The 13,169-nt window shown below is 55.2% G+C and overlaps 1 protein-coding gene across 1 annotated transcript; it reads right to left on the bottom strand.

Annotated features, from left to right (window-relative positions):
* Window positions 1-255: 255 nt before the first annotated feature.
* CCR7 (C-C motif chemokine receptor 7) lies at window positions 256-11,413 on the bottom strand. Its single transcript, XM_036341905.1, has 3 exons — window positions 11,330-11,413; window positions 4,949-4,998; window positions 256-2,307 (listed from the first exon to the last, which is right to left on the bottom strand). Exons 1-3 carry the CDS (start codon window positions 11,337-11,339, stop codon window positions 1,234-1,236), a joined length of 1,134 nt encoding a protein of 377 aa, XP_036197798.1. The 5' UTR covers window positions 11,340-11,413; the 3' UTR covers window positions 256-1,233.
* Between the last annotated feature and the right edge of the window lie 1,756 nt (window positions 11,414-13,169).

Genomic DNA, 13,169 nt, shown 5'->3' with positions numbered 1-13,169 from the left:
ACCTGGTTCTCCCCAAAGCTCTGCTCAGACCCGTGTTTCCGGGTCACTGCTGACCACAGGAGACTTCATTCCTGTCCCATGAGCCCTGGAAGGCTGTCCGCAAGACGCTCCGGGGCCCCTGTCATTGGATGGTGCGGAGCCTATACAGCTCAGACCTCTGGCTCTGAGCAGCTCTGAGAAATGAAGACGGGGAGGGGAAGAGGGAAGTGGGGGTGGGGGGAGGTCAGGTGGGGCGTGGGGGTTTGCAAAACAACACACTCATTTGCCATTTACCAAAAAAGAAAAATTTCCCCCCTTTCTTTTAAAGCTGTTGTTTCCTCAAGGGAAAACGTTTATTTGAGTAAGATGTGCTCTCTTCGTGAATTGAAAGCAGAACAGGGTGACCGTACTTTGTCCCGGTGACAGAGAACAAAGCAGCAGCACGTTGGCCTTCTGGCAGCCAGCACTGTCCCCCCACCCCGGCCCCTCGCCTTGCTCTTGGCCCTCTCCTCCATCCTAGCAGAGCTGAGACACCCGAGAAGGTCTGGCCACGCGTCACTCCCGCCCCAGAGCCGGGGCTGGGCACATGGCTTTGGCCGGCCCGGAGGCAGCTGGCTTGGCCTGCAGGAACCGCGGAGGGCCTGGGAGGGCGGCCGCCCCAGGAGAGGCAGCAGGCGAGAGGCAAGTGTGCTTTTAGGGAGGCTTGGAAGCTGCCATTTCTCGCTGGCTTGGAGGACAGTGGAAAAAGAGAGGCGGAGGGAGGGATGCAGAGCGTTCGCTGGCGTCTCCCTTTCCTTGCCCAGCCAAGAAGTTTCCCCATCGCCTCCGGTCTTGGAGACACCGTCTTGTTTTCTGGAAGACCTCGCCTGAGCCCGTGAGGGTTCATGCGGAGGGCTCCCCGGGCCCTCGTACCGCCCAAACCCTCACCAGCGCCCATCCCTTGGCTCCAGGAGGTGTGAACTTTCTCCGCTTTCACTTTTGGTTTTTTGGTTTTTTGGTGCTGGAGTGTGGCCGGGTCTGGTAGCTCACCAGCCTCGTCCCTGCCAACTTGGTTGAGGTAGCTGGGGTTGGGCATCTGTCTTCTGATGATGGTCTGTCTTGGGTGGCATGGGTTTTCGCCATGAGATGAACTTGAAGAGCCAGAACTTCCTTTCCCCTCAGCAGCTTTTGGGTCCTGAGTCATGTCATCTGCTCCCCGTCCCCGACCCGGGGGGGTCCCGGGAGAGGTTCCCTCAAGTCCAGGCAGAGAAGCCTCTACGGGGAGAAGGTGGTGGTGGTCTCGGCCTCCACACTCATCGAGGAGCGCCGGGTGTGCCGGCAGGAAGACCACTGCCGCAGCCGCTCCTGGCTGAGGCAGCCCAAGTCCTTGAAGAGCTTGAAGAGGTCGTTGCGGAACTTGACGCCGATGAAGGCGTACAGGAAAGGGTTGACGCAGCAGCGCACGCTGGCCAGGCTGTAGGTGATATCGTAGGCGATGTTGAGCTGCTTGCTGAGCTCACAGGTGGTGGTGCTGTTGGCGTTGGCCACCGTCTTGGCCAGGACCACCCCGTTGTAGGGCAGCTGGAAGGCGATGAAGACCACCACCACGGCAATGATCACCTTGATGGCCTTGTTGCGCTCGAAGTTGCGCGCCTGGAGCAGGGTGCGGATGATGACCAGGTAGCAGAAGCTCATGGCCACCAGGGGGATCAGAAAGCCCACCACCATCTGGGCCACCTGGATGGCGATCAGGGCCTCCACCTGGTCGGTGACGAGAGAGCACCGAAAGGCTTGCTCGCTGTTGCTCCTCAGGATGTTGCTGAACAGCATCTCTGGGATGGAGAGCACCGTGGCCAGCACCCAGATGCCCACACAGGAGAGCTTGCTGATGAGAAGGACGCGGGCCCGGTGCCGGTGGGCCGAGACGGCCTGCACGATGGCCACGTAGCGGTCGATGCTGATGCAGAGGAGCAGGAGCATGCCGGTGAAGAAGCTTATCTTGTAGACGGCGAAGATGAGCTTGCAAATGTGGACACCGAAGACCCAGGACTTGGCTGCGCTGTACGCCCAGAAGGGAAGGGTCAGGAGGAAGAGCATATCCGCCACGGCCAGGTTGAGCAGGTAGGTATCGGTCATGGTCTTGAGCCTCTTGAAGTAGATGTAGGTCAGCACGACCAGCGCGTTGCCCAGCAGACCCACGAAGCAGATGACGGAGTACATGGCTGGGAGGAACCAGGCCTTAAAGTCCCGCACTTCCTTCTTGTCGCACACGGCCTCGAACAGGGTGTAGTCCACCGTCGTGTTCTCTCCGATGTAATCGTCCGTGACCTCATCTTGGCACAGGCACACCTGTGGGGAAGGGAAACAGGGAAACACCATCCAGCTTAGCTGAGTGGGTCACAATCTCACTGCCCTGGGATTGCCCAGAGCCGTGGCTTCAAAGTGTGGTCCCTACCGTCAGCATCATCACCATCCCCGTCACCTGCACGTTCTTGGACCCCACCTGACACCTCCTGCACCAGAATCTCAGGGCTCGGGGCCCAGGACTCTGTTTTCCTGAACTTTCCAGGTGGTTCTTTGTTTGAAACCAACAAGGTGCTGACAGTGGACTGGAAATAGTCTGGCTTTGAGGTCAACCAAGCCGTGACATCGTTAAACACACTGCATCTCTCTGAGCCTGAGTTTTCTCCTCTGTGAAATGGAGACGGACACCATCCCCTTCCTGTGGTTGTTATGCGGTACCTCTCCCAGGTTAGGCACCCACTGGTCTCCGCAGAGGTGTTATTTTGTGGGAGCCTGGTCTTTCTTCTTGCGCCTCCTTCAGAACCTGGTGGAAAGAGCTTTCCAGAAGGGAGCCTACACAACACCTCAGCTTTGGAGGGAAAATCCACCTGGACGTTAAGGTTGAGCAGAGCCTGGAGTGAGGAGAGAGGAAGGCAAAGGCTCGCTCTGGTGTGGGACAGGCTGCCATGACCATGGATGGCGAGCGACTTGAAGACTTTTATGGACCCCTGGGGCCCGGGACACAGTGCAGGGGACACAGCAGGGCTCAGGCAACGCGTGCCCAGGGCACTGAACTTCGCCTCCTCAGCTGTGATCGGTCCCCTTGGAGCCTCAGAAGGAAGCACAGCTCTGTCTCCCACCGTCTCCTCCCACCTCTCTGCCTCTCTTCCTCGCAGTCTCCAGGCAGATTCCAACCAGCAGGGTTCTGCTCGGGGCTTTTGAAAGCCTGTCTGCAGAGCCGGGTGAAGGTTTGGGCGGCCTGCTGTGAGTTTAGCCATGAAGGCGGGCTCAGCGGCTGCTCAGGCCTCCGTGCTCAGCGACACAGTGATGGCTGAGCCCAGGCAGTGCGGGAGCTGGGCTGGAAGCTGGTGGTCCCTCCTCCAGAACAGGGCTCTGGGCAGCTCACCACGATGGGTTTTCATATAGTTGGGGAGCTGGAGGGACTTTAAAGATGAGGACAGGGAGGCAGGCTCTGGGAGAAGCTATGTGGCTCGCTCAGGGCTTCCAGGTTCTGAGGCCAGAGGTGGAGGCCGGTCTCCCCGCTTCCCTGTGCCCTGTCTCTGTCTTTCTCACTTCCAATCTGGAGTCATCACTGTCCTGCTCCAGGGACGGGATGAGGGGACAATAATGCCCAGGGGCCTCTTCTCTGGGTTTTGTTATCTCAAAAAGTAAAGTCAGTAGCAGCTTCTTTTCCCTCCTCGGGGCATGATTGCCGCCTGGATGTCTTAGAGGACCATCCACAGCAAGGCCCGAGGCCTTAGGTCTGGGGCCCCTGGACATGGGGGTTCTGGATCTTCCTGGAGGGCATCCACGCAGTCTCTATGAAGTGTGCTCCCCACAACCCCTGCCTTCGCTTCCCCCCTTTCCTACCCACCTCCCCCATGAGCCACCAAGCTTGAGGCCTCTGCAGCCCACAGCCCCACCACTTCCTGCCCCATCTGAGCCACCTCCATCCACCCAAGTAAAGAGAAGAATGAGTCCCAGCTGTCCCTCCCCCTCCCCCACCTTCCAGCCTCCAGGGTAGTAATACAGCCCCTCCGGAGTCCTGGAAACAGGGGAGCAGGAGGGCAGGGAGTGGGGCTGGGGAAGGGGGCCAGGCTGTGGGCTGCAGCCCAAGCTCCGGGGGCCTCTGGGTTGGGGTTTTGGGAACAGGGCCCAGTGTGGGGCCTGCCTCTGGCCAGAGCGCCTGGAAAGCCGCCCCTCTGGCCTCCAGACCTGGGGAAGAGCCAATTCTGAAGCAGTGCCTCTCCAGCTCTGGTCTCAGCTGCCCCCTCCCCCTCCAAGGCAGCCCTCACCCCAACAAAGCGGGGAGAGTGGACTCCATGAGTTACAGTCTCTTCTACGTCTGGATGGATGGATGGGGGCTGGTTTTCTGTCTCCACTTCTGGGATTGAGAAGCAAAGCCTTGTAAACTGGAGGCCCTTCCTCCTGCGGCGTTCACTCCTCCACCCACTCCCGCTCCCAGGATCCTGGGCCCCTTGCATGCCCCCCTCCGGTGGAGTGCAGATGCGTCTCTATTTCACGAAAGGGAACTGGGCTTCTAGGGGAGCCTTGGATGGAGGCTGAGGAGGGAGGCAGCTTGGGGTGAGAGGATAGTAACCAGGCCACCACACCAAAGGCTCTTTTCTCAGCTCACGGAAACATATGGAGCTGCACATGCACAGGGTGTGCGCACATACGTGCAAAACTCACGAACCTGGCAAAAAGCTCCCCTCTCTCTGAGAGCTCAGCCGGAGCGGGGTGCGCTCTGCATGTTCGTCTGTGGGATGGGGACAGGGGAAGTGGGTGGGGAAGGTGGTGGTCACTTCTTTCCCTCAGGTTTTCATTCAAATGGAGTAAAGACTCGCTAGGGTCGACCGGCGAGTGGCGAGTGGGTTCGTGTCTGGGTCTGTTTCCTTCCAGCAAATGCCCAGCTGCTCCACCAGAACCCTGGACATGGGAGGGGTGAGCTGGGGGACAGGGGTGGGGGGGGGGGAAGAGACCTCACCTGGAAAATGACAAGGAGAGCCACGGCCAGCACACTCTTCATGGGCTTCCCTGCAGGAGGCAAGGCGAGACGTTACTGCTGGGCAGGGACAGCTCTTTGTTATTGAAGGAAACCGCGAGATAGAGATGCTCATGGAGCTTTCATCACATGCTCAGGACGCTGCCTTTGCCAAAAGAGAACACCAGAACCAGACTGTGCCTCGGAGCACCCTGGCTGGCTGCCCAGACTCGCTGCCCTCACCTCTTCTCCCTCCTCCGCGGCGAGGTCCCCGAAAGGAGCAGAGGAGGACGCAGGGCAGTCTCCCCTTCCTTGACTCTTCAGGGCCTCGTTTGGGGTCAGAGAGTCCACCCTGGCCCAGACCTACCCTCAAGGTTGAGCATCAACTGATCTTGACTCTTGGGTCTGAATGGCCTCCTCCTTCCTGCTCCCAGGAAGCAAGGAAGGCCCTGAGGTGTGGTGGTAGCGGGATGTGTGTGTCCCCCCTACACTTACAGGCCTCTCAGGAATGGATGAAAGAGTATTTCATGGGGCTCCCCACACCCCTTCATTCGGTTGACATCCATCCAGTCACCTGGCCCACCCCTCAGCCTGTCTTTGGGGCAGGGACCTCTTCCCTTTTCCCCGGCGCAGGCCCAGAACCTGGGAGCTGGTGCCCAGGCGTTGGGAGCGGACGAGTAAGTAGAAGAACGAATGCCGGGCGTGCCCGCCCAGGGAGGAGGCTCCAGCTGGCCGAGGGGACGCTGTCCGGGGGGACCGTGGCAGGACGGGGACCAGTCCCTGAGGGAGCTGCGAGTTTTTTGCTTGACTGAGGTGTGTACACGCCTCCTCTTCTTCCTTAAGTTGTTTCTGATTCAGAGCCGGGGGCTCTGGGTAGAAGGGGAACAGGAGGCCAGCTGTGGGAGAGACCTGGCCCAGAGCAGGGGTCGGAGCCTGGGGTCGCCCTGGAACCCAGGAGGCTCTCCTTGGGCCTGAGCAGCCTTGAGAGCCCAGGTGAGCAGAGGCCTGATGTGTGGCGGACGGAGGACAGGCACTTGGCTGCTCACTTCTGCTCTGTGGCTGAGCTGGGTCCCGGACCTGGAACTCATTTCCTCCGAGGGCCGAGCAGGACAGGCCGCAGGGTGGTTTGTACAGAAGTCTTGTCTCACCCCGCAGCCTGGGAGCACCCCGAGAAAGGAACTGTGCCTGCTTCAGCTCTGGGCCCCCTCCCCAGGACGTGCCCCTCAGGCCTGGCCCGCAGGGAACATCCATGGGTGCCAAGCCAGGGCTTACAGGCCCGGCGCCCCTCTCCTCTCGGCTGGGACCTGGAAGAGGTGGGGGCCCCCCCGCTTTAAACACCTTCGGGGAGACTGCCTTGTTCTCATCGGCTCCGGCTTCCCAAGAGGCAGGAGCCCATTCCCAGCGAATCTGAGTCCTTGGCCACAGCACCACCTGCTGGAAATCCCGCAGCACGACACCCGAGTCGCAGGGAATGTTTTCCAGAGGGACTGCCCGAGGCGGGGGGTTTTGGAATTGGAGAGTCCGCCTTGGGCTTGGGGGTCCCTGGGGGAAGGACTGGCACCGAGCCACGTGAATAGACTAGCTATTTCTCTCACCGCAAGCAAGGCGTACTGCACGTTACTGCTAGACATGTTCCTAAATCATTCCTTGGCTGTAACATCCCCCCCATCCCAAACCACCCCCCACTATCACCCTCCTTCTAAATCCTTAGGACTTCGCTACCCACCCCCAGGGAGGAAGTCCCTGCTGGTCAGCATGGCAGTCAGGCCCTCAGCTGTCTACCTGGACCTGCCCTCCTCGCTGTGTCTTCCATTTCTTGGGACAGGCACCCGCCGCCCCACTGTCCCCAGCTTGTGTGTGAGTGTCTGCGGCCCCGGGGAGAACGCGGGTCCTTGTACAACATCGTAGTTCCTCTCTCTCATTCCCCTTTCGGGCTGAACCACCCCGGGAGCCCCTGAGCTGCTGTCCGTGTTCTGCCCTAACCACACTCTCTTCAGGGTCCAACGAACGCACCGCCCATCCTCCACTGACTCATCTCCATGTGAAGCCCTCTAGGTTTCTTAAAACCCTCGTCTTTTGGTTACTCTAGAGAAAGCCCGCTCTGACTGTCAGTGAGAACCGAGAAACCTCAAAGTTTTGATAAGTCACAACGAATGAAATATGAGGAGGAAGGCCTACGTTTCTATTTTACTCGTTCGCCCCTTCTCCTGGGCCCCATCCCATTCCTTTTTCCACTGTCTAGGGTAGGGGTGTGTGTGTGTGTGTGTGTGTGTGTGTGTGTGTGTGTGTGTAGGTGACTTCTCGTTCCAGGTGTGTTGGAGATGACCAATGAGCAGGGATCTTGTAGGATCAGAACAGGGCATTTTCGAGTCAGGTAGCCGAATGGGAAGTTAGGGGAACTCTGGTGTGTGGCAGAGGGGGCCTGGTTGGCGCCATGAGTCAGATCACTTCTGTCTGTTACAAAGTCATAAAGCAACTGGCGTTGGGCAGCAGCTCGGGTGAGGCCAGTAACGCTGGAAATCTTAGGGGTTGGGGAATGGTTTCCTTATGTGTTGGGTATTTTCTGGGTTCTGAAGTTTCTAGTAATGATCATGATGAAAAGAAAATTCCCTAGCACTCCACCCTGCAAGAGAAACTCCCTTCTTATGTGGGAGGAGGGGATTGCTGGCTGGATGCTCCCCCAAGCCCTCAGCGTCCATGCCCACATTTTCCAGGACCTTCAGGCCACCCAGGCAATCATGGCTGCCCATCCGCTGGTTCCAAAAGCCACCCCAACCTTTTTCTTCTTTGTAATTCCTCACCTGCCAACACAAGGTTTCTCTTTCGTGGGCAAGAGACGGGGAGGGAAGAGGCAGGGAAAGGGGGGGGAGACTGGGGACTCTCTTTCAGAGGGCTCTAGGCAGGGATGGCTGGCAGCTGGCTGAATCTACAGTCACTATGTTATCAACTGCTTTACCCAGTGATGGAATTCATGCTTCTTGAGCTCTCAGTATACACCAACCTGCTTCCATGGATGAGCATGTCATCCTCACAAAAGCCCTGTGCGGTAGGCCCTGGGAAACCGAGGCAGCTTGAGAGGAGAAACTTCCCCAGAGTCATAACCGGCAAGCCGTAGAAATGGGTTGTCATAACCGGCAAGCCGTAGAAATGGGTTGTCATAACCGGCAAGCCGTAGAAATGGGTTTAAACTGTCTGACCCCAGAAACGGCACTCCCAACCGCTCTTCTGTGCCTCTCCTTTGTCGTTATGTATCTCTCTCATAACACCCTGTGGGTTATCCCTTGTTATTCTCACTCTATATTTCAGAAAATAGAGGTCCAGAGAGGTTAAGCCACTTGCCTAGGGCCACACAGCTGCTCAGAGATGGATATGAGATTTGAATGGAACTCTTCCTACTGCGTAGCCCTACATTTCTGATGAAAAGTTTGGGGTGGCTTTTGGGGCCATGCTGTGTACAGGGACCGCCATGGAGCATGAAGGGAATCCTTACTCCCCCACATCCCACTGGTCACCCAGTGCTGTTGCTTTCCCCCCAACCCCCCATCATCTCAGAGCTAGCCCCCACCTCTGCCCTGACCTAAGGCTCTGCTGCCCCCTGGCTGTCACAGAACTTCTGAAACACAAATCTTACCCTGTAGCTCAACTAATTGAAAAAGAAAAATCTTCACTGGCTCCCCATCAATTTCAGGATAAAGCCCAAACTTCTTGGGAATGCCATACAAAATCTTAACGATCCGCCCTGCCCATCCCTCCTGCTTCCCTTCCTCCCTTCCTCCTTGGCACGACCAGAGGTGACCATCTAGGAGCCTGCAGGCCGAGCCCCCAGGCTACTTGGCTTGGCTGCATGGAGTTTACAAAAAATTCGGTTTGTCTGCCTTTAAGTGGGGCTTGCACCCTCTGGTTCACTCTGCTCCCCTTTCCTTATTTCATCTTATGGCCAGTCCCACATTTATCTTGTTGGCTTCTATTGGCAACTGAGTCTACTATCCCTGTCCCATCCTGGGCCTCTTGCTCTTTCACTGGTTTACTAACTCCTACATACCCTTCAAAACCCAACTTAAATGCCCCCCTGACTCATGTTCGCTATTTCTTTCTTTGAGCTTTGTAAGCACCTTACCCATCACCCCATCCGCGCCGTATCTCATTCTATTGCATTGGCATAGTGACATATGTGACTTTCTCCCCAGCAGGCTGGTCATGCCTGAATTCCTCAATCGCTAGTTGACTGAAAGGAACCGAGAAACCTCAAACAAAGAGGAGAGATTTTCCAATAGCTCCTCTCGGCTGCAGTATCCTCCTCCTCCCCAGCCAAGCTCCCAGAATGCCAGGGGGATGGGCCCTGAATTCCTTCAGCATTCCTCTCTGCTGCCATCTCGGACCGTCATCTGTGAGAGAGAAGTCTCTGGCAGGTTTATTTTTTTCTTTGTTTTGGAGAATTCTGAGATCTTAGGCCACATTTCTTGGGGAGGGCACCTCTGGGCTGTTCATTCAAATTGTGAAAAAGAGCGGCTCAGCCCGGATTTGGCATTTTCACTTTGTGTAACAGAAACTCAACTCCCTCACCCACCCCTTGCTCCCTGCTGCCCCACCAACCGTCCAAAGGCTGTTCTGAACCAAAGCTGCTCAGTGGCTTTCCCCGTCAGTATTTCGGGCTTGGCCGTTGGGCTCTCTCAACTTGAGCAAAGCAACAACCCTTCCCACATCTAGCCTGTGAGTCTAGCACCCCCAAACCTCGGCCTGGAGGAGAACCCTCTGTGGTGCGCGGGAACTGACTTTCATGGGCTCACCAGCCAGTGCTGTCATCTCTCTGATTCTGGGTTCAGTCATTTCATGGTTTCATATTGGCTGGAAGCCTGAAACCAGTGATGGTGGGAGAATTTACACTACAGCCATTGGCAAGCACTGCAAATCAGGGCCATCATCCACCCTGGGGAGCTGGTTGCCCAGCATTTCCCAGCCCACCACTGGGACATTGCTTGGTCCCCTTCACAGAGGTCAAGCAGAGAGTTGGGGACAGGGTCTACGGTGGACGAAGGCGGCATCCTGTGCCTGTGGTCAGTGGGGAGGGGGTGTCAGTGGCCTGGGAGTGGGATTAGAGGGTAGGCTACTGGGAGGAGAGGAAGGTGGAAGAAATTTTGAAAACACTAAAATAGCTCAGAATCTTGACACCATTCATTCATTCCAGAAACATTTTCTGCTCCCTCTCCCCGCCGCGACCCCCCCCCCCCCCCTGCCCCCCGCCCCCGCCCCGACCCTGCTCTGTCCCAAGTACCTGGGATTCAGAGATGCAAGAATCAGACCCTGCCTTCCAGGAATCTAGTCTGTGTGCAGGGTGGCCACTCTAACCCTGTCATAGTGCTTTGCTGGGTCCACCCAGGTTTCTGGACCGGTAGGCGGGTGGGAAAGGCAGAGACGAAGACAAAAGGCTGAGGTATGGCAGGGAGGGTTGTGAGGACACCAGGAAACCTTCACTTTTCAAAGCCAACCCCTTGTGGCTTTGAGGCCACCGTGGCGCTTGCTTGCTGGTGAGAACGAGCCATCCAGGAACCTGGCCTTCGTAACCTCCGCAGGGTCTGACTCCACAGCTGAGATTTATAAACGGGGTAACCGAAGCTGGACGGACCCCTCTGAACCCCTCCCAACCACTCAGGGCTTCCCTTGCACTCTCTCCAGCGAAGAGCAAGGTTAGATGGGAGGATGGGCTCTTTAAAGGGAAGAGTCATTTGTAGAAACAGGGACTGACTAAGTGAGGCAGGGGACTGCTGGAGGCCCCGCCTGTGACTTCTCCAGGCTAAATGCCCCACGCCGGTCCATTTTCTGTTGCCCACCCAGCCTTTAACACGCGGGAGGAGCAAGGCTGGTGGGATGCGCAGCAGAGAGAAACAACCAGCTTGCATTTGCAGGCATAGTACCATTTGCACAATGCAGTCCCCTTGCATTTGCACCTCCTCTAACCTCAAGAGAAGGGAGAGCCTCATTCCTATTCAGCAGGGGAGTAAGGTGGGAGTCGGAGGAGTGAAGGGTCAGAGGATCTCTCCCTGGTGAAACAGGTCTGAAGAGCCTCACGCATCACCCCACCCTGAAGCGAGAACAGTTGCTGTCCAGATCAGCGCCAACCCCAGTCCCGCCACTGTCTTCGGTCCCACTGTCCTGGAAAGACATGACCTCCACCCTTTTGTCTGTCCTGGTACTAATGGTTACCCCCTCCCCTAGGTCTGAAAGGTGCACCCTGGCATTCTGACTTCCACCAAAGCAGACCAGGACATCTTAGTCTTCGGTAGGGTTTTCCACCTTCCACCCCCATCTTCCACCCCCACCCTCCACCCCCATTCCACAGAGTCAGTCTGGGGACTGTTCTCTCCCACACGGAGGCCCCCCACTCACCCAAGTCCATGACACTCTCAGGGCAGCTGAAACCACACAGGAAGGCTGGGCCCGGGCTTGTGCTCCCCTGTCTGGGGAGGAAGTGGTATGAGCCCCTTTTAAGTTGTGAGAAGAGCCACCCTCTTCCCTGCCCCTCCCACACCTGCTCCTCCCACTAGGGCAGCCTCACAGGCACTTGCAGGGACACAGGGGTGTGAGATGTGACCGAGTGCCAGCCCACATGCTGGTCATAGGATCGTGAATCATGAGTCATTTACATTCAAAAAGCCCCCTCTGCAGTCCTTCAGATCAAAAAAAGGCCCAGCCCAGGGCAGGGGAATAGGGGCCATTTATTGATTCAACAAATATTTATAGGCCGAATACCATGTGCAGGGGAATCAGAACCCAGTGAAAGTGTGAGAGCCGTGTCTCCATCCTTTCCTTGCCCTGCTCCGTGTCACCGGGAGCTACATCTCCCAAACCGCCGTGCCCTCTGGCTTCTGGGTGGGTTTGGCCAAAGAGGCTCTGACAGATGATGGGCAGTAGAAGAGAAGGGATAGGCCCAAACGTACTTTTATTTTCTTGTGATATGTTTGTGTGATTCTACTTGAAGGTTTGTCAATTCTGCTGATCCTTTCCCTTACCAGCTTTTGGTTTTTATTGATTTTCTCCTTCTTTCCAAAATTCTCTAGTTTATCTATTTCCGTTCTAGTCTTTGTTATTTCCTCCCTTACGCCTGATTTAGGTTTAGTTTGCTTTTTCTGATTTCTTAAGTTGAAAGATTGGGCTCTTTATTGAGACCTTTCTTTTTTTCATGAATATAGGCATTTATAGCTATACATTTCCTCTCTAAGCCAGCGGTTCTCAACCTTCTGGCCCTTTCAATACAATTCCTCATGTGGTGACCCAACCATAAAATTATCTTCGTTGCTACTTCATAACTGTCATGTTGCTACTGTTATGAATCGTCATGTAAATATCTGATACGCAGGATGGTCTTAGGCGACCCCTGTGAAAGGGTCGTTCGACTGCCAAAGGGGTCGCGACCCACAGGTTGAGAACCGCTGCTCTAAGCACTGCTTAGCTACATCTCATAGGTTTTGATATGTTGTGTTTTCATCTTCATTCATCTCAGAAAGTATTTTCTAATTTCCTTTGTGAGTCTTCTTCGACCCACTGATTATTTAGGAGTGAGTGTGTTGTGAATTCTTCAAATTTCCTCCTGTTATTGATTGTGGTCAAAGAATGTACTTTGTGTGATCCCAATTTTTAAAAATGTATTGAGATTTGTTTTATGTCCTAACATATGGTCTATCCTGTAGAATGTTCTATGTACACCTGAGAAGAATGTGTATTCTGCTAATGTTGGGTGAAGTATTCTATAAATGTATATCTGTTAGGTCCAGTTTCTTCACGGTGTTATTCAAGTCTTCTATTTCCTCGTTGATCTATTACCTAGTCGCATCCGTTATTTAAAGGGTATTGGAGTCTTTCACTATGATTGTTAAATTGTGTGTATTTCTTATTTCTTTCTTCAATCCTGTCAATGTTTGCTTTGGATATTTTCTTGGGCTCTGTTGGATAGGTGCCTATATGCTTACTTAGTATGTCTTCTTGATGTATTGACCCTTTTATCATTATAAAATGTCCTCCTTTACCTCTCTAAGTAATTTTTATCTTAAAATCTATCTTTTTTTGATATTAGCATAGGCTTTCCTCTTTGGGTACTGTTTGCATGATACGTATTTTCCCATCACCGGATGTTTCTTTCCTCTCTGCTTCCAGTGGTATTCCCAGCCAGGACCTGATGGGTAACTCACGCCTTGGCTCCAGATTCTGCCCTGGTTTCTGGTAAAACTAC

This window comes from Myotis myotis, unplaced genomic scaffold, assembly GCF_014108235.1.
Source record: "Myotis myotis isolate mMyoMyo1 unplaced genomic scaffold, mMyoMyo1.p scaffold_m19_p_17, whole genome shotgun sequence".
Classification (NCBI taxonomy): Eukaryota; Metazoa; Chordata; class Mammalia; order Chiroptera; family Vespertilionidae; genus Myotis; species Myotis myotis.
The sequence above is the reverse complement of the archived record's forward strand: the minus strand, read 5'-3'. Positions and strand labels throughout refer to the sequence as shown.